Source organism: Sus scrofa, chromosome 6 (genome assembly GCF_000003025.6).
Source record: "Sus scrofa isolate TJ Tabasco breed Duroc chromosome 6, Sscrofa11.1, whole genome shotgun sequence".
NCBI lineage: Eukaryota > Metazoa > Chordata > Mammalia > Artiodactyla > Suidae > Sus > Sus scrofa.
Window position 1 is genome coordinate 160223572 of NC_010448.4, and position 20936 is coordinate 160244507.

At 43.2% G+C, this 20936-nt stretch overlaps 1 protein-coding gene across 1 annotated transcript in view; it reads left to right on the plus strand.

The window, feature by feature from the left end:
* RAB3B (RAB3B, member RAS oncogene family) overlaps positions 1-20936 on the plus strand; it is a 61148-nt gene that overhangs the window by 29084 nt on the left and 11128 nt on the right. Inside the window, exons 3-4 of the mRNA XM_003127977.5 lie at positions 13257-13375; positions 16696-16820. Coding sequence (XP_003128025.1) covers positions 13257-13375; positions 16696-16820 — 244 coding nt within the window. The remainder of the gene's footprint in view (positions 1-13256; positions 13376-16695; positions 16821-20936) is intronic.

Consider the following 20936-nt stretch of genomic DNA (forward strand, 5'->3'; position numbering starts at 1 on the left):
ATAAGCATAGCCAATATTGTTAAAAAATCTTTATTAATGTGTTTTAAATGACTTCATTTATAGGGAAGATGTACCATTATTCATTATTTCATTCATCAACAATATTTCTTGTGGAGTTCCCTGGTGGCCTGGTGGTTAAGAATCTGGTGTTGTCACTACTGTGGTATGGGTTCAATCCCTGTCCCAGGAACTTCTGCATACCATAGGCATAGCCAAAAAGTCAACAATATTTGTTGCATTTACTGTATTTCGGGCATTCTAAACAGTGGTAAAATAATGAGGCACAATCTCTGGCCTCTTTTTTTTTTTTTGCCTGTGCCAGCAGCATGTGGAAGATCCTGGGCCAGGGATCAGGGGTCAAAACTGTGCCGTAGGAGTTGACCCAAGCCTCTGCAGTGACAAGGCCAGATCCTTAACCTGCTGTGCCACAGAGGATGCCATCTTTGGTCTCAAAGTTTGGTTGTTCTCCATTGTTTGAACGTTTAACTACTTTTCAATTTGGGGTGGTTGTGGACCACATTACAGTGATCAATGATCATCCTTGTGTATGAAAATTTTCCTAGTTTCAAATTATTTCCTTCGATAGAGTTTCAGTAATGAAATTCCTGTTTTACTCTACCTTTGACAACGTAAGATGTTATCTTAGTTTAATTTTAGCTAATTTAATGGGTTAAAAATTGCATTTCTCTGACTATTTATTGAACAATCATCTATGTGCTTATTAACCATTTTTCCCTGCAAATTGTCTGACAAGGGTCCTATTTTTATCACCAGCAGTTTCTTAGTGCAAGACCTGAACTCTCATTTCCTTTTACTTGCTATGACCTGAGGCTATATTAAGTGTAATCTTGTTTCAAGCTTCTCTTTTTCCTTCTGGCCTTTTCTCGCATCACTCTTCCCCCACCTCTTCCTGTCTTGAAGGGGAGTTGGGTGAGTCACCTAAAAGGTACAGCAGGTGGCAAATTAAGTGAATTCCCTAGAGAGATTTCTCAGAATGCTCTGAATGGTGCTGATGTCAATTGGGAGGCAAAAAGACCAAAGAGGAAATGGATTGGCAATTCTGAGGTTCAATCTGTCCATGCCAAAGCGCTGGGGTGTTAGGGATGGTGGTTTGTTCAGGAGGCATCTTTAAAACACCTGCTACATGCCCAGATCTGTGCCAGGTACTGATGAAGGCTTATTAGCTGGAGCAGACACAAATGAAATAGGTTATACGTAATCGTCAACTGTACATGTCGAAGGCATTCAGACTAAGTGGAGACGTCCTGTAGATAGTTGGAAATGTGCATCTGAAACTCAGAAATAAGGGACTCGAGGAGGGTAAAGAGCCAGTTTAGGAGTCAGAGCAGGAGCAGCAAGAGATGTGGGGAAAGCACTGATGAAGTGAGGTTTTGCAGCAGCCGAGGAAAGGAGGGCTTTTGAGAAGATGAGTGTGTTTGGGTCATGTCATCTTTGTTACTTAAGGCAACAGGGAGATCGTGTTATCCGCTTTTCTTTCATTCATTCATTCCTTTGTTCATTCAGTATTTTTGGAATACCTACCAGGTGCCAGGCATTGCTCTAGACATTGCTGAGGGTACAGAAATGAAAAGCACAGCCTCTCACCCACAGTCTAAATGAAGAGATATAAATGGGAGTGGAAACCAATCCCTGATATAGATGCTATAATCCATTCTTTCAAAAATATTTCTTGAGTTCCTGTTGTGGCTCAGCAGTAATGAATCTGACTATTATCCATGAGGACATGGGTTCGTTCCCTGGGCTTGTCCAGTGGATTGAGGATCCCGGTATTACTGCGAGCTGTGGTCTAGGTTGCAGACGTGGCTCTGATCTGGCGTTGCTTGGCTGTAGTGTAGGCTGGCGGCTACAGCTCCAATTTGACCCCTAGCCTAGGAACTTCCACATGCCCCAGCTGCAGCCCTAAAATGAGAAAACAAAGCAAAACAAAACAAAACACAACTTCTTGAACCCCTAAGATATGCCAGATGCATTGAAGAACAATGAGAGGAACCTCTACAACTTTTAGTTTATATTAAGTAAAATGTAGTGTCTTGTATCTTAGTGGAAATCATGGAACTTGATCATATCTCTGAAAGGTTTTGAGTTTTTGATGGGTTTGTGTGGGATCAGTGCCAAAAATAAGAAATCAGGGCATTTATCTCTCTGGGCCTGGATTTTGCATCTGTGAAATGAAGGTGTTAACCCTCTGTGTACCTGTTGCAGAAGTTGTCATGTGTGAGGTGGCTTCCCTGCTAGACTGAGAATTCCGAGGGCAGGGATCACCTATGTCTTATTCACTGGGACGGTGTAGGCTCAGTAAATATTTGTGGAATTTGTTACTCTCACAAGGGCTTTCTAGCTCTAATAGTCTGTGCCCTGCTATTGCTATAATATTATTAAAATAAAGGCCCAAGTACATTCTGTGGAGGCCCTGAAAAAATGATGATGAGTTTTGATGCTGGAACTCAAATAACTTCCCAGAATAGGTGCACTTTGACCTGGACCTTAAAGGTTAGCTAGGATTACAGAGGGCAGGGAAGTGCTATAGAATCCCCAGTTCTGGATTCCAGTGACCTCATTCATGCCTTCTTACCCTCAAGGATCTACCAGCTACTACCTATGTGCCCTTGGACTCCAATTTTCTCATCTGTAAATCAAGAGTAATACATGGTGTGCTGGAAAGAACAGTGGATGTGGAGTCAGAATATTTGTGTTTGAGTTCCAGCCCAGCTAACAAGTAAGAAGCTATGTGACCTTAGGAAAATCACTTTACCTCTCTGTGTCTTAGTTTCCCTACATGCAGACTGCAGGAGCCCTAAGACTGGCTTCTTCTGGCTCTAAAAAGTCTGCGTCACAGGGTCATTGTTAGAATCCAATGAGATGATGCAGCAAAGATGCTTGTAAATGGGAGGGTGCTCTAAGTATGGTCTATACTCCTGAAGACATATGGGTGCAACACCAAACCAGCTCCAAGGGATCACTTTCTCCTTTTCTCAGTCCTTTGCTTTTCCTTGGCTCCACGGAACTTTCCTAAAAACCTCTCTCCTTCTGCTTTCTTCCTATTCCCATGAGACATAATGCCTTGGCTCCCAGGGGCTGCAAAATACAAAGGGCTTGGAGCTTGGCAGCTGTGAACCAGCCCAGAAGCTCTCATTACCTGCCTTCCTGGTGCTCCTCATGCCCACCCCATCGCCTGGCCTGGAAGGAATGAATGGAAGAGTGGGGACAGAGGCGTTTGGCTGGGGGAGCGTGTGTATAACAAGGCGGGATCTAGGGGTGAAAGCCTCAGAGATAACATTTTCCTAGTTGTGTGACCTCTGAGCCTCCCCCTTCTGTCTATAACAGGTAAAGGAATCAAAAAGAAGAGGTGACCCTTCTCTCACAGATCCTTTTCCAACCAATCCTGAGGTTCTCCCTGAGTTTTCCCTCTTCAGCACATAGTCACTCGTTGAGTTTCATTCACCAGCATTCTCATGAAGTGCCTGCTATGTACCAAGTGCTATAGTTGAGGTCCTAGGACTTATCTAAATATAAGATTGGGTCTCAAGATATTCATAATCTGAAAGAGGAGACAGATGAATGAACCAGTAAGTAGAGTAAGCGTGATGTGTGCAGTGATAGGCCAAACCATAAAAGGGCAGAGAAAGCAGTTACTTTGTCAGGGGAGAGGAGGTCAAGGAAAGCTTCAGAAGATGTGACCTTGAATAAGGTTGTGAATTATTAAAGAGAAGAAGATTTCAGGCAAAGATGAGCATATCAGTTTAAGGCCCGAGGATGTAAAGGAACCGTATTTGGGAAACCACAAGTAGTTAGGCAAAGCTGGAACTCATGGGTTCAGAGGAAGACTGGGAGGGAAGGATCTGGAAGGGAAGCCCGAGTAGATCTTAAAGGGTCTATGTTCTACAGAGATGCTTGGACCCTGTCATGTGGGCTGTGGGAAGCCTGGGAAGGGATTTAGAACAGGAGAGAGAAGATAAGCTTCAGATTTTAGAAAGATCCATCTGACATTCATTGTGCTCTATTGAAAATGTTGCAGTAACTCCCCATATTCACCCTTTCAACAAATGTTTATTGAAAATCTCTCCCACCTCATGTGCCAGTGCTGTACCAGGCACTAGAGATATAAGGAAAACCAGACATCCTGTTCTCATGGCACTTGCAGTTTGGCAGGGGAGACAGACTTTAATCAAATAATTACACAAATAAATACACAATTGCAGTGGGTATGAGCGCTACAGAGCAGAAGTCCATGGTGCCAGGAGAATGTGTAATTGGACCATTTGCGTTTGCCAGGATGCTCAGGGCAGCTCCTCTGCTGAGCTGAGCCCTGAAGGAAGTGTGTTGCCTCTCGGAAAGGTGCTGGAAGCCTCTATGGGATTGGGCCTCTCCTGCTTCAGAATCCCCATCCAATGCACACTTCCCATCTACAGTAAACAGGCACTGTAGATTTCAAGCAGGTATCCTGTCGTATTCAGCCTTTTATCTTCACGACCTGGCCAACACTTGCCACAGAATCAGTACCGAGTGAAGATTTGAATAAAAAGGAAGGAAAAGAAGGAAAACTTTTGGGCGTTCCTGTCGTGGTGTAGCTGAAACGAATCCAACTAGTATCCATGAGGATGCGGGTTCAATCTCTGGCCTCGCTTAGTGGGTCTGGGATCCAGCATTGCTGTGAGCTGTGGTGTGGTTCCCAGACGTGGTTCAGAGCCTGTGTGGCTGTGGCTGTGGCCAGCAGCTGTACTCCAGTTTGATCCTAGCCTGGGAACTTCTATACGCTGCGGGTAAGGCGCAAAAAAACAAAAAGAAGAAGGAAGGCACTTCAGATATTTGAAGACAGCAGTACTATGCCCAGAGCTGCTTCTTTCTTCCTTCAGCTGCTCCTCCCATGATACAGTTTCAAGTTCCCATCACCATTCCAGTCATTCTGCTTAATTGTCAAGTTCCCTGTGACGGGCTATTTAAAAACGTCAGAGGTGTATCCCTGTGCCTTGAGCTCTGGTCTCTTGGAGCCGGAAGGCCTTGTTTTATTTAAGCTTCTTTTCATCATTCACCTCTTCGAATCTCAGTTGTCTCTTTTTTTGTGGAATGGAGATATTGGTTCTCTCACAGGATTTTTCTGGGAATTGACTGAGCTAATAAGAAAACACTCTAAACTCTAAGAGCTAAACAAACATAGGACTTAAATATTTGGAGGGCTGCCACAGGAGTAAAAAATTAGATTTATTCTTTGGGTCTCCAGAGAACAGAATTAAATCAATGGCTAGAAATGACCACATGCAGATTTCAGCTCCATGGAAGGGAAGAAGTGTTCTCATGATCAGAACCATCCGTCAGTGGGATGGTTGCCTTTGGAGGTGGTAGGCATCCAGCATCGGGAACACTCAATGCACTTGTATGCTGTGGAAAGAATTCCTTTTTTAAGTGAGAGGGTGGATTGAATAACTTCTAAGGTTTACTTTTAATTTTAGAACTCAACAGTCTGATAGTCAAGACACGTGAAGGAGCTGGGAGAGGGCATATGTGGCAGAGGGAGTAGCATGAACAGACATATGGAGCAGTAATGAGTATGGCATGTGTGGGTGACAATGAGGAAACTCCAGAAAGGAATGATGGGTCTATGTTGGATCAATGATTCGCGGGAAGGTAGAGAAGATAACTCATATGGGTTGAGCACCTGTGTACCAGACACACCTGATTCCATTTAAGCTTTATGGGTGATTTCCAGTCTTACCCTCTAGGGAAGCGGGGATTGTTGGCCTCAGGAAGGCTTAGACATGGTTGGAGGATCTGCTGTCTGGAAGGCTGTGGTGTGGGCTGGGTCCTGTCCTGGGGGGTAGAGAGGGATTAAGAATACACAGTCTGGTTGGGCTGTAGGCTGTGTTGAAAATACATAGACTTTTGTCAAAAGATGAATTTGAATCCCCAGTCTGTTTCCTTGTGACTCTAGCAATTTACTTAACCTCTGTAACCCTCAGTTAATTCACATATAAAATGGGGACTCAAATTTGTCCTGCTTCAGGCCGACATAACAATTAAGAGAAGTAATGTTAGGCAAAGGGCATCCTGGGAAGAGCGCAGGCTTTGGAATCAGACAGACCCAGTCTGAATCTCAGTCTGCCATGAACTGGTTGCAGGATCTTCGGCAAGTTATTTAACTTTTTCTCATCTGTAAGTAGAGACAACAGTATTTCAAGGCTGTTTTGGAAATTAAGTAAAATAGGTAAAGGGCTTGACATACCACCTGGCACATAGCAGTTTTATTTTGTTAGTGCGAATAGTAAGATCTCACATGTAAAGCATTCATCAAAGTGCCTGGCACATAGTAGGTATTTAGCTGACATTAGCTCCCTCCCCCCGGGCTGTGTGTCTGCCGGCCACATGGACAGAGCTGCTGGAGGCCACAGAGGTGGCGTGTGCATCCTGGCATCCACTCTGGCATAATGCTCTGCCCATGTGAAGAGCTCAATGAATGTCTGCTTTGTAGAAGTGAATCGATTGCTCTTGATGACATGGTCTCCTTCCTCAAGTAGCCAGTGAGTCATACCTCTTTCTTTCTCCTCCTTCCTGTCTCCTCTTTGGTTCTATTTCTGACTCTCATCAGTGGGAGGGGAATCAATGTTCGTCAAAGTGATTTTTAAAAATAAAAGAGAGAGGGAGGTTCAGAAGCAATGCTCTGGGCTACTTTCCATTGAGCACACGATAGTGAGAGCTGGGTTGTTGTTTCCAACCTTGCTTTCCTTTAGGTGAAATAACAGAAACAACAATACCAGCTGTAACAGCAGCAGCTGCTATGCACTTTATTGAGCACCTACTATGTGCCTGGCACTGTGCCAAGCTCTACCAGTACACTGTCTGTAATCCTCACATAACCACTTCAGGGCTGGCATTCTTATCATCACTTTACTGAAGAGGAAATAAAGGCTTAACTAAGTTAAATAATAATGAAAATGACAAATACTGCTATATTTGAGTACCTATTATCAGGTAAAATTAAAAAAACCTTAATTACAAACACAAAGTAGGGATTATTATTTCCATTTGAATCATGAGGAAACTGAACCTCAGAGAGATTCAAACAAACCAAGCAACCAAGCTGTCCAAGGTTGCAGAGTTGACAAGTGGCAGAGCTGGGAGGCAGACCAAAGCCTGCTCAGTTCTTAGCTCATCCATTCCTTTTCTGTCTGGCCATCTTCTGCTCTTTGAGGGTAACATCAGTTGAGACCCTGGGCAGAGGCAGCCCTCAGCAGGTTTGAATGAGAGGGAGGTGGCACACAGCATGAGACTCATTCACTCCAGGCAGGCAGGCCCTGAGAAACTGGCCCTGCTCCTGGGGCTGACGGTGGAAGTACAAAAATAATGCCTAAATGGCTCTTACTCAGGATCAGGAACTATTCCAAGCGTCTTAGATATAACGTTTTTAATCGTCTCAGTAATGCTCTGAAATAGGTATTGTTGTTCCCATTTTATCGATAAAGATATTAAAGCCCCCAAAGGGAAATTGCCCCAGGAGGGGATGACGCACGGGCGTGACCACCAGGAGAGAGTAATCATTGGGTGCCGTTTTAGAGGCTGCCTACCATCATCATAGTAATAAGTGCTAGAACAGGGAATTACCACTGGGGTGTAAGCCCAGAGACCATGCTCCTAACCCCAAAACTGTGTAGCCTTTAGGAGTTCCCATTGTGGCTCAGTGGAAACGAACCCGACTAGTATCCATGAGGACATGGATTCAATCCCTGGCCTTGCCCAATGGGTTAAGGATCTGGCATTGCCATGGGCTGTGGTGTAGGTTGCAGACACGGCTTGCATCTGGCATTGCTGTGGCTGTGGCGTAGGCCGGTAGCTATAGCTCTGATTCAACCTCTAGCAGGGAACTTCCATATGCAACACCTGTGGCATGGAAAAAACAAAAACAAAAGCTGTATAGCCTTTTTATTTTACAAGTGGTGGTAGAATCCCTACTGTGTTCATAGCCCTGTGCTAGGCATTGAGAGTATAGAGGTGAAACTGATTCCATATCCAAGCTGACTTATTATTTTACACCAGGATTTCTACTTAATTTGGATCAGTTGGGTGGCAGGATTCTTTGTCAAAGAGCTGGGGCACAGGAGCAGGCTCCAGGCAGAGCTGGGAGACTAGAAACTCTCACAGAGAAATGATATAACATAGGCTGAGTGAGAAGAGTTGAGGCCCGCTGGCAGTGCAGGTGCTTAGGAATCCTGCTTGGGCTTCTGGGTCCCCAGTTTGGGCAGGGGGCTTACCTCTAAACCCTATAGGACAAAGTGAGGGTCTGAACCTGTAGGTTGGCGGGGCGGGGGGAGGGGGAGTCTGGTTTGTGACGTTGGCTCTGAGGAGCTCAGTAAGCAGAGGTAAGTGTGGGAGGGGTGGACCAAGCTTTGCTGCAGTGTTTCATAGGTAGACACACACACACACACACACACACAACTTTTGTGTAGCTGTGGCAGAGAGTGACTGTTACGCTAATATTAGTGCCTAAATTACAGTGTTAGATGTTTATTCATCTCTTTATTCATTCTTAAATTCTTTCATCTTCTCACTCATTCCTGAGCTGGATAAAATTCTATTTGCCAGAACCCTTAGGGAGAAGTATTGCATGTGATCAGAAGGAATACTCTGATGAGCTGCTTGAGGTGAAGAGTAAGACACCCAAAAAGCATGCTCGACAAACAGGGGATGTTGATTCATATGCTTTTCAAGGATAGTGGGTATGTTAAATGCAGATTTTTTGGTTTTGCTGAGTAATGTGCAAGTCTGGGCCAGAGCTGAATTGCTGAGGACATGAAGAAGCTGAGCCCTGCCAAAAACATAACTGGTCCATCATCACGCCCTGTAATTCACCTCTTAAATACTCTTTGAGTCTATTTCTACTACATCCCTGTTGCTACCACTCTAGTTCAAATCCTTACTGGGTCTCTTCTGACCCACTGCAAAGAATTTCTAACCAGCCTCCTACATCCCATCTCTACTTCCTCCAGTCCATTCTTCACATCATAGAGTAAACTTTTTAAAGTTTGGATTAAATCATGTTAATATCCTGCCTCAAAATCTTTGATCCTAAACAATCAAGTTCAAATCCCATAACACAGCATGCAAAGCTCTTTCTAGCTTCATTGCTTACTCAGTTCCCACCATGCCTTAAGTTCTTCTGGAGTAGTCACTGGATAAAACACTTCCTTCTGCTACAATACTTTTTGTTCTCTTCTCTGCTTGGAAAGTTCTTTAGGAAGAGCCCTGTTATCCTCCTTCTGTTGCCAAATAAGCACATCTATAGTTAATGCTCCTGGGCTCAATACAGATTCCATCCATGGGAGTTGTCATGCCATCTACCACATTTCCCATTCTCCTCTTGGGCACTTTGTAGGATTGTACTTTCTTGGGTGTGGGCGTGTGACTTACTTTGGCCAGTGAATGGGAAAAGTGGAAAAGCCAACACATGACACACACTTCTCTTACTGTCTGACTGCCCTCTCAGTCTTTTTCCTGAAATGAGGAAGACAAAAAGCAGAGCACCCAGCCAACTCTTGATGGATATGTAAAAATAGTGAAAAATAAAACTTTGTTACTGAAGTTGCTGAGATTTTGAGATTGCTTATTGCTGAATAACCCAGTCTATTCTAACTGGTACACTCTGCTTTGACATCTTCCATAACTATCCCCAAACCACCATGTTTCTACCTTATCTAAATGTGTGACACATTTTCTTTATATAGTCACTTATCTGGTACTGATGATATACTGCCACATATTGCTAATTATCAGTTCAGTGGTATGTCTTAGCCACCTCTATACTTTTGCCAAGACTTCCTGAGGTCAAGGATGCTTCTCGTTCCTTTTGTTTGTTTGTTTTTTAGGGCTGCACCCACAGTATATGGAATTTCCCAGGCTAGTGGTCAAATCTGAGCTGTAGCTATGCCACAGCCACAGCAACACAGGATCCAAGCTGCATCTGCAGTCTATACTGCAGCTCATGGCAATGCAGGATCCTTAACCTACTGAGCCAACAGGGCCAGGGATTGAACCTACATTATCATGGATACTAGTCAGGTTCATTACAGCTGAGCCACAGTGGGAACTCCATTCTTGTTCCATTTTTGTATCACACAAAGTATGGTTCATAGCCAAGGCAATATACTGTAATGGATGCAGGAATCAGACAGACTTGTTTTGAACTCCAATTCAAACATTTGATGGGCAATCTATCTGTACCTCAGTTTTCTTATCTGTAAAATGAGAGTAATAATAAGTACCCTACAAGGTTTTTCTAAAGTTTGTGGATAACAAGTACAGCATATGCACAAAAAATGTCATGTTATAATTCTTATTGTCCCCATTATTTATTTTTATTATCATTATAGATGTTGTTTCATAAATGACTGTGGATAAATCTTTTATGGATTGAAGTGTAATAGTATGTTCATTGGACTTGGAATCAGACATGCAAGATTTAAGGCATACATAGCTTTTGTCACTAGCTTTGTAATCTTGGAAAAGTCTTTAACTCTCTCTGCATTTTTATATGTAAATACTGATACCTACCTCACATAGATTTTGTAAAATTTAAATGAGATAACCTATGGGGAAATGTTTCATACATGCTCAGGTATCACACGTCTAAAACTGCAATGATAGAAGACTGGCTGGATCCTCACATAAGGACCACGTGACATTTATGAAGCACCCCAGGGCGCTCCAGTCACATTTCATTTTGGGGCTCATCTTAGCTTGCTTACAAGTTTGTCCTTCCAACTAGATTGTGAGCTGCTCGAGATAAGGAATTGTTAGTCATTTTTTAAAGTAAAAATATTTATTTCTCCTTAATAAGTAACATATATTTATGGTAGAGAATATAAAAAATACCTGAAGAAAATTAAAATCCTGGTAACATATCTCATACAGAGATAATCACTATTAGCCCTTTGATGTGTCCTTTCTAGTTTCCTTCTCTGTGTATACAGTAATGAAACAGATACTATATTGGACATACAAGCATTGTTCCATTACCTTAAATATTTCTATATAAATACATTTGAAAATCTTGTATTTTATCCATTCTCCTATTGTTGATTATACAGGTTGATGATAATTTTTCACTAAATAAAGTTGTAACCAACATTCTTGCGCATAAATATTTGTCTGATTTTTCTATTTTTGTAGAAAAAGTTTCAGAAGGAAAAATTTCTGGTCCAGAGGGTACAAATATTTTTTGATTCTTTGGAGATTTCCAAATTGACTTCTAGAAAGATTGAACCAAGTTTCACTCCCACAAGCAAGATGTGAGTTTGCACACCTCACTACGTCCTCATCAGCAGTGGGAATTATAATTAAAAATAAGGTTAGGAGTTCCTTATTGGTGCAGAGGGTTAAGAATCCAACTACAGGAGTTCCCATCATGGCTCAGTGATTAATGAATCCGACTAAGAACCATGAAGTTGCGGATTCGATCCCTGGCCTTGCTCAGTGGGTTAAGGATCCAGCATTGCCGTGAGCTGTGGTGTAGGTTGCAGACGTGGCTTGGATCCCACGTTGCTGTGGCTCTGGCATAGGCCAGCGGCAACAGTTCCAATTAGACTCCTAGGCTGGTAACCTCCATATGCAGCGGGAGTGGCCCAAGAAATGGCAAAAATACGACAAAAAAAAAAAAAAAAAAAGAATCCAACTATAGTGGCTCTTGTTGCTATGGAGGTGTGGGTTTGATCCTCAGCCTGGCACAGTGGGTTAAAGGATCTGGCATTGGCACAGCTGCAGTGTAGGTCTCAGCTGTGGCACGGATTCAATCCCTAGCCCAGGAACTTCTGTATGCTACAGGTGAGGCCATTAAAAAAAAAAGGTTGAAACCTTTTAATATAATAATCCATTTACATCAAAACTGCAATGAGGTATCCCCTCACTCCAGTCAGCACGGCCATCATCAAAAAGTCTACAAATAATAAATGCTGGAGCAGTATGGAGAAAAAGGAACTCTCCTACACTGTTGGCGGGAATGTTAATTGGTGCAGCCACTATGGAGAATGGTATGGAGGTTCCTTAAAAAACTAAATATAGAACTCTCATATGATCCAGCAATCCCACTTATGGGCATATATTCAGAGAAAACTATAATTCAAAAAGATACATGTACCCCAGTGTTCATTGCAGCACTATTTACAATACCCAAGACAGAGAAGACTCCTAATGTCCATCAGCAGATGAATAGATAAAGGTGTGGTATGTATCACCAATGAAATATTACTCAGTCATTAAAAAGAATGAAATAATGGCATTTGCAGCAGTGACCTAGAGATTATCACACTAAATGAAGTAAGCCAGACAAAGATAAACATATGACATCACTTATGTATGGAATCTAAAAAAAGAAAGATAATTTTTTTTACAAAACAGAAATAGACCCAAAGAAATCCTCTGGTGGCCGAGAGGTTAGGGATCTGGCATTGTCACTGCTGTCGTGTGGGTTCAGTCCCTGGCCTGGGAATTTCTGCATGCCACAGGCATGGCAGGAAGGAAGGAAGGGAGGAAGGATGGAGGAAAGGAAAGAAGGAAGAAAGGAAGAAAGAAAATAAATAGACCAACAGACATAAAAAAACAAACTTATGGTTACCAAAAGGGAAAGGGGGGAAGGATGCATTAAGCATTTAACATATACACACTACTATAAATTAAATAGATAATCAACAAGGACTACTGTAGAGCATAGGAAACTACACTCAACATTTTGTAATAACCTATAATAGAAAAGAATCTGAAAAAGAACATGTCCTTTATATATACAAATCTGAATCACTTCGTAATGCACCTGAAACTAACATAACACTGTAAATCACCTATACTTCAGTTGAAAATAATAATAATAAAAAGGAGGAAAATTGGCATGGTAGCAAATCTCAGAAAACTAGTTTTGCATCTTTGTTGTTTTGCTATGTTGTTTGGGTTTACATTTTGCCATTCTGTAAAAAAAAAAAAAAAACGATCCATTTACATTTCTTCTGTGAATTGTTCTTTCCTCCTGATCACTTTTCTATGGAGATTTTAACTATTAATTTCTGTGAGGTTTTATTTATTTATTTATTTTAAATTGTTATCTCAGAGGTTTTAAAAACCGTTTTATTTTAGTCTAGTATGATACAAGATCCATGATAGATACCTCTTAAATATACTTTGAACTATTAGTTAATTGTCCTGGGGGCTTTTTAAGAGCAAAAGACTTTCTAGGAGGCTGACTCCTTCCTTTTTCTCCCCAGGACACGGCTGGGCAGGAGCGGTACCGGACCATCACCACAGCCTATTACCGTGGCGCCATGGGCTTCATTCTGATGTACGACATCACCAATGAGGAATCCTTCAATGCCGTCCAAGACTGGTATGAGAGTTCTTCATCCTTCCATTCCTCAAACCGTTCATGACAACCGAACATATGCCAGGCCCTGTGCTTTGAGCCAGGGAAGCGCGGATGAATCAGACATGGCTCCAGTCCTCAGAAAGGTCACAGATGAGAGGGGAGGACAGACAGATCCGTGAGCAGGCAATGAAACTATCATGTGACAGGTGCAGTGAGGAAGAGCAGCACCAGGGCTGTGGGGACCCAGCTGAGGGCTTGGACCTAGCTTGGGGAGTCAGGGAAGGTGTCCTGGAATTGCTGTTACATATGCTGCATTTTGTAAGATAAACAGAGGTTAGCCAGGGGGACAAATGGATAAGAATGTTCCAGAAAAAAAAAAGTGTAAATGTGCAAAGGCAAGAAAGTAGGTGAGAAGATAAGAAGAGCAGAGGTCATGAAGGATTTTGTATGCTGGGGTAAGGAGTTTGGATTTTATCCCATAGGTGATGGCATTTGAACAGGAAACCATTGGGTTCAGAGGAGTGTTTTAGAAAGATCATACTGAACATTGTACCAAGTGCATCCACATACTGCTTTCCTATAAGATTTATCCCTGGGCTGAGCTGGGGGTCCAAGTTCATAAAGATTCAATATGTAATAGAGGTCAGCGCACTTCTCCAGAAATTCAGCCTCTGAGCAACTTACATCTTCCTTCCCTGGACGTGACTCACAGGGAGAAGAAGCATGCAGGAAGGACAGGTGAGAGGGAGGGCCAGGACCGTGTGCCCCTAATCAGTGGGAAGGTTGAGGGTGGGGAAAGTGGAGCATCTGTACCTGGCTCTTCACGAGTCAGAGAAGCTGGGAAGCCATGAGCATAGCAGCAGTGCTGGCCAACGCTGAGATTGTCTCCTGCTCTCTTTTGCCCAACAGCTAGCCTTTTAAAACTTCGCTTCTCCAAGGAACAGTTGCTGTGACTATGTGAAGCTCTGTTGGTGTCTTGGAGCCTTGAGCTGGGAGCGACCTAGCAGGCTGCCTGCCGCACTCCTCAGTTCTGAACAGCAGTCTAGGGTGCCCCTGAGTGCCTGGCACTCACGTGTTCTTTTCCGCCTCTTGGTCATCCTTGTTTTCCTCCTTTAGCCCCCTTTTTTGATAACTCCTCTCCACCTTCCTTTTTTCTCCTCTATTTCTTCTGTTTTTCTCTTCTCTCTTTACGCCTCTTTTTTTCTCCTGCTTTTTTTCCTTTCTTATTCCCTCTCTTCCTTTCAGTCATGACTTTTCTCTCGTCCTCCCTTCTCACCCTCCTCCATCCCCCCCTCACCTCCCACCTTGAAGTGATTAGCTCTTAAGGATCCCCACACTGCCCGTTCCCTGTTGGCCTTGACCTCCTTCCCTTTCTCCATCAGTCCCTGTTCATTCTGCCTCAGGAACACCGTGACTTTAACACCTGGTGACGATTCCTCCAAGAATAACCCACGTTGCTAATCTGGGAGCTGAGAGTGGATGGTGGTGGGAGGAGGGAGGAAGGTGACGGGAGAGTCGCACGGGAGGCTGGGAGAGTCGGCTCCAGGTACCTGCCTTGAGGCTGAAGATGGAGTGTCTATCTTCGCACGCTCTGGCCTTTAGTTTTGCCTCTGGTCCCAGCCTAGCACTCACCTGCCATCTAAACCCCAGTGCCCAACATGGAACCTGATGGTCAGTTCACAACAAAGGGCTGTTGAGTGAACCCCATCCTTTGAAGGGAAGGCTCTTCACCCTTAAAGCGAAGGTTGGTGGTGATATCAGCTGTAGGAGCAGAGTTGGTAAGCATTCCAGGCTGTAGTCAGGGTTGAGATGTCAGTGTCAGGATGGGTCAGATTTTATTTATTTATTTGTCTGTTCATTTGTTCATTCATTCATTCATTTGGCTGCCCCATGGTATCTGGAAGTTCTTGGGCCAGGGATCAAACCTGCACCATAGCATTGACAATACCGGATCCTTAACTGCTAGGCCACCGGGAACGCCAAGGTCAGATTTTATTTAGATTTACTTCAGGATTAATCACTTGCTGGCTTTTTTCTTCATCAGGCATTCGCTGACGTGTTCTTTTCTCTGTCTCTATGCTGGGAGCTGGCACTCCAAAGATGAATAAGCCTGTCTCTGCCCTCAAGAAGAGATAGATAAAGTCAACCAAATGGGAGTTCTCTGGTGGCCTAGAAGTTAATGATTTGGCCTCGTCACTGCCATGGGTCAGGTTCGATCCTTGGCCTGGGAACTTCCGCAAGTCCCAGGTGTGGCCAAAAAAAAAAAAAAAAAAAAAATTTCAGCCAAATGTCACAGGTGTCGCAGTGAAGATGTAGGGGAACAAAAGGGAGGTAATTGTTTCAACCTGATGACGTATTTGGGGACAGTTAGGCCCACTCCACAAAAAGATATCTCCTCAATATAAAGGTCTGATTATATGCCCTCTGTTTAAAATTTTGTTTTTCATTATAGAAATACTATCTTCTCACTGTCAAAAATTTGAGAAGTAAAGTTTTTTTTAAGTTTCATCATCATTCTCTGTGAAGGAAACCACTGACCAGCAAAACCAATTTGCTGACATTTTGGTTTCTGCAAATCCTAATGATCGAAGGCCTCAGTGAAGATTTATGAATCACAGAGGAGGAGGGAGAGGCTAGCTGGGCCAGGGAAGGCTTGAGAAGGCTCCTCCAAGCAACTGTGGGGTCATCCCTGGGCCTTAGAGGGTGAGTTAGTGTGCAGAAGGGATTCCCAGGGTAGGCAAAGGCACAAGCCATGGAAAAGCATTTGGGTGAGAAGGTTTGTGAAGTGGGAGGAAGGGTAATGAGGCTGGAGAGACAAGATGCGAATGATCTTGAACGCCTAACCGAGGGATCTAGACTTCATCACTAAGCTCGTCCGGGGACCAGACAAGGCTTTTAAGAAAGGACAAATCATGGAGTTCCCTTGTGGCTCAGCAGGTTAAGGATCTGGCATCGTGATTGCTGTGGCTTGGGTTACTACTGTGGCTCTGGTTCGATCCCTGGCCCAGGAACTTCCATATGCTGCAGGTATGGCCAAAAAAAGGATAAATCATGGTCATGTCGATGTTTTAGAAAGTGCTCTCTGCCCAATGAGGAGAGGGCTGGGCAGATGCATAAGAGGTGGACTCCAAATAGCTGAGTGAAGTTTGCAGCCAGGGATTAGGGGGCAGCATCTGTGACAGTTGGCAGGAGCAGAGGTCTGACTCTGTCCTAGGCCGAATTAGTTGAAAGTAGCTCAGGTGCTGCATGCCACATTGAAGGGGCTTCTTTGAGCTTTGTGGGGGGTCCTTTCCAGCCTAGGAGGGTGTCATTAACACAGAGTTCTTTTTGTCTCTCTTTAGGGCTACTCAGATCAAGACCTACTCCTGGGACAACGCGCAGGTCATCCTGGTGGGGAACAAGTGTGACATGGAGGAAGAGAGGGTTGTTCCTACTGAGAAGGGCCAGCTCCTCGCAGAGCAGCTTGGTATGTACATGACATATGTGTGTGCATGTGTGCATGTGTGTGTGCACCCAGGAGTGAGGCAAATGGAGAGGGCAAGTGTATGTTTGTATTTGTGATGTTGTGGGAGTTGTCTTGTGGTGCAGCAGTTTCAGGATCTAGCATTATCACTGCAGCAGCTTAGGTTGCTGCTCTGGCATGAGTCTGGTCTCTAGCCTGGGAACTTTTGCATGCTGCTGGCACAGCCCAAAAAAAATGTTGTATGATTGTGAGTTATGTACATATTATGTACATATCTGTGTGTATGGTTTTGTATTTGTGTGATGTACATATGGGCTTTGTGCTAGTGAATTCTAGGTAATTCATTATTTACGATACATGTATATTTTGTTACATTGAGTGTATAAATGAAATTTAAATTTATGAAATTTTTTTTTTTACCAGCTTCTACCACAAAAGATTTGAGGTATCTTAGGAAAATTATCATAGTACATTGATAAAAAAAATAAGTGAGACAATTGGAGCAAAGGGAAAGAAAGTGTAGGAGAAAATAAGAGGAAGCCAGGGGTGAGATAAGTATATATTTTGTAAGTTTTTGTGCATGTGCAAGAGTTAGGCCAAAATACTTGCTTTGAGCTTTCTAGCAACCATTGCAAAGAAGGAAATGCAGTCAGTTACATGGTTCAGAGATATGGACCTTAAGATTAAAATAAACCCATTATTCCAGAAAGTACTTCTCATCACTAGTAGCTGTAGAGCAGACTCTATATGCTGAATGTAACAAATATTCATATCAACTTCATATCAAACATCCATATAGCAACTACAATACTGAACATCTTAGACTGTGTCTTACGATTTCTCATAAGACAAGATGCTTCATCACCAAAATGCAATTAACAACAAAAATAATTGCATGAAGGGATGAGACAATGTGGTTTAAGGGTATAGCTCAGTGTTGCTCTGACTTTTTCCAAGGTTAAAGCACCATGATCCTTAAGCTTCACTGAGGCCCAGGTACCTGACGTGTGTCTCAGTGACTGCACGGCAGGACACCTACCTACACTTGTTTAAAAGAGAAGCTTTCCTGGGAGTTTCCTGGTGGTCTGGTGGTTAGGACTTGGTGCTTTCACTGCTGGAGCCCAGGTCAATTCCTGGTCTAGGAACTGAGACCCCACATTAAGCCATTGCAAGCAGCGGTTTAAAAAAAAAAAAATCAGGTTTTTTTAAAAAAAATCTTTTTAGGGCTGCACCCTTGGCATATGTAGGTTACCAGGCTAGGAGTCTAATTGGAGCTGCAGCTGTGGGCCACAGCCACACCAGATCCACACCACATCTGCGACCTACCCCACAGCTCACAGCAATGCCGGATCCTTAACTCACTGAGCAAGGTCAGGGATCGAACCTGCATCCTCATGGATACTAGTCAGATTTGTTTCCGCTGAGCCACAAAGGGAACTCCAAGAGCAGCTTTCTTTTCTTTCCTGTATTGGGGTTCAATGTAGGATCACCTTAGATAAGTTTTCTTCTAGAAGACTGAGTGTGTTGCTTGGCTTATAGCCAGTCTCCTTAAAGATTTCTCACAACTTAGGTGTTGTAAGTATTGAGGAGCAAGGAGTTTAAAATTATATTCCCTGCCAGTTTCTGAAGTACAGATATTTGGATTGGTAGGTGGGTAAACCATGTGATATATATGTGTGAACTAGGTGTTATATATATTTGTATTATGTATATTACAAGTAGATGTATAGGGGAATGTTCTATACTTCTTTCTTCCCTCTCCTATTTTCCAGTATGGCCTGGAAGAGAAGTTAGCAAATTGTAGGTGCTTAATAAATAGGGAGGATGGGTCATTTGGCTCTTGATGTTCTTACCCCATGGCAGAGGTTCTCAGGGTTCAGGATGTGCCTCTACTCCTGCCTGTGGTTCACAAAATAGTAAGCATGTGCTGAAGTCTGCATGTGGGTAACTTCAGGCTATCTTTTATGCTTTCAACCTGCTGCTCCCAAGACCCAGCACTCTCCCTGGACCAACTCTGCCCCATCTTTTTGGAACGTTCTTTTCTTTTTTTTCCTTCCCCTTTTCCTCTTTCTTTCTTTCTTTCTTTTCTTTTCTTTCTCTCTCTCTCTCTCTCTCCTTCCTTCCTTTCTTCTTTCTATCTCTCCCTCCCTCTGTCTGTCTTTCTTTCTTTCTTTCTTTCTTTATCTCTCCCTCTTTCTCTCTCCCTCTTTCTTTCTCTCTCCCTCTTCCTTCCCTCCCTCCTTTCTTTCTTTCTTTCTTTCTTTCTTTCTTTCTTTCTTTCTTTCTTTCTTTCTTTCTTTCTTTCTTTCCTTCCTTCCTTCCTTCCTTCCTTCCTTCCTTCCTTCCTTCTTTCCTTCTTTCTTTCTCTCTCTCTCTCTTTCTCTCCTTCTTTCTTTCTTTCTTTCTTTCTGCTTTTTAGGGCTGGACCCTTGGCATGTGGCTGTTCCTAGGCTAGGGTTTGAATCAGAGCTGTAGCTGCTGGCCTATGCCATTACCACAGCAACGCGGAATCCAAGCTGCATCTGCGACCTACACCACAGCTCATGGTGTAGGCCAGGGATTGAGTCCACACCATGAGCTGAGCGAGGCCAGGGATTGAGTCCACACCCCTATGGATACTAGTTGGATTTGTTTCCACTGCACCACAATGGGAACTCCCTTCTTTTTTTTTGGCTTTTTCGGTTTGTTTGTTTTTTTACCATGTCTATGGATTGTGGAAGTTCCTTACCCACTGAGCCACCAGGGAACTCCTGAAATGCTTTTTTCTACTCCCCATCCCTGTCTTCATCCAGCTGTTGAATTCCCACTCAGCTTTCAGAACAGCTTCATATCTTCTATGAAGCCTTTTCTGTCCCCGCCTCCAGCTCTTTCCTTTGTGCCCCCACTTAATGCACCCTGTACCTGCAACAGTCATGGTACCCATTACACTTGGGTGCACTCGTTTCCTTGTTTGTCTCCAGAAAGCTCCATGAGGACAGGAAATGAGTCTTGTTGATCTTTACACCCACAGTGCCTGGCATATGGCCTGGCACTGAGTAAACATGAAGATATGTTTTGATTAAAATTTTATGATATCAAGTATTTGGCAGCTTCATTGTACTTCATTCTAATTATGGCTTCCTGAGCTCTTACTGTATGCCAAGTGCTGTTCTGTGAAATAGGACACGTTCCCTGGTCCGAGACAGAAGCAGTGATACACCAAGGGGTCATTGCTGCGGTCAAGGGATGCGCTGGGGGTTGTGGGCGTGCAGAGGAGGCACTCCTTCAGTAGGGGTCCAAGAACATGAGGCCCACACAGAGTCCTGAAGACAAGTAGGAGCAGACACATGAGAAGAAAGGCAAGGACATTCCAGCAGGGGGATTAACACTGGCAAAGGCCAAGGAACAGTACTGTGTGTTTAGGGAACCATGAATCACTGGGTCGTGTGAGCCTAGAGTAGTGTTTCTCAAAAGAGACTCATGTGCAAGATGATGTAATGTATATATTTTGATATGCATTCGAAAAATATAATCAGCATATCAAGGTCTTAAAGTTTTAGAAGACTGAGTTTCTAAAAGTTGAGTTAATTTCATATGAGGAAAAAATATAGCTAGCATGCCAACCCCTTATGACTAAGATTTTTAAAAGGCAAACTAGTTTGATGTTTTTTAGGTGTTTACTATGTGCCAGGTCCTATTCTAGGTGTTTTAAAGTATTACTTATTTAATGTAATCTCCCTAGAACCCTCTGAGATATGTACTTTTCTTATATCCAAGTTGTTCATCTTCCAGATGAGAAAACTGAGGCACAGAGAAGTTGAGTAACTTGTTTAAGGTCACATGGCTAGTAACAGGTAGAGTTAGAATTTGAACTCAAGCAGTAGTGTGCTGCCAGAGTCTGTTCTCCTAACCATTTAACCTCATGATACAGAAAATATGGTGATAATGGCTGACATATATTGAGCCAGGCATTATAGGAAATACTTTGTGTTAATTATTTCATTTGATTCTCACTGTAACCCTTCAAGGTAGGTTTTGTTCAATACTCTGAAAAATGAGATTCTTGCTCAAGATTCTGCAGTTAGGAAGTGGTAGGGTCAATATAGAGCTATCTAATTAATGCAGAAAAACAGATGGACG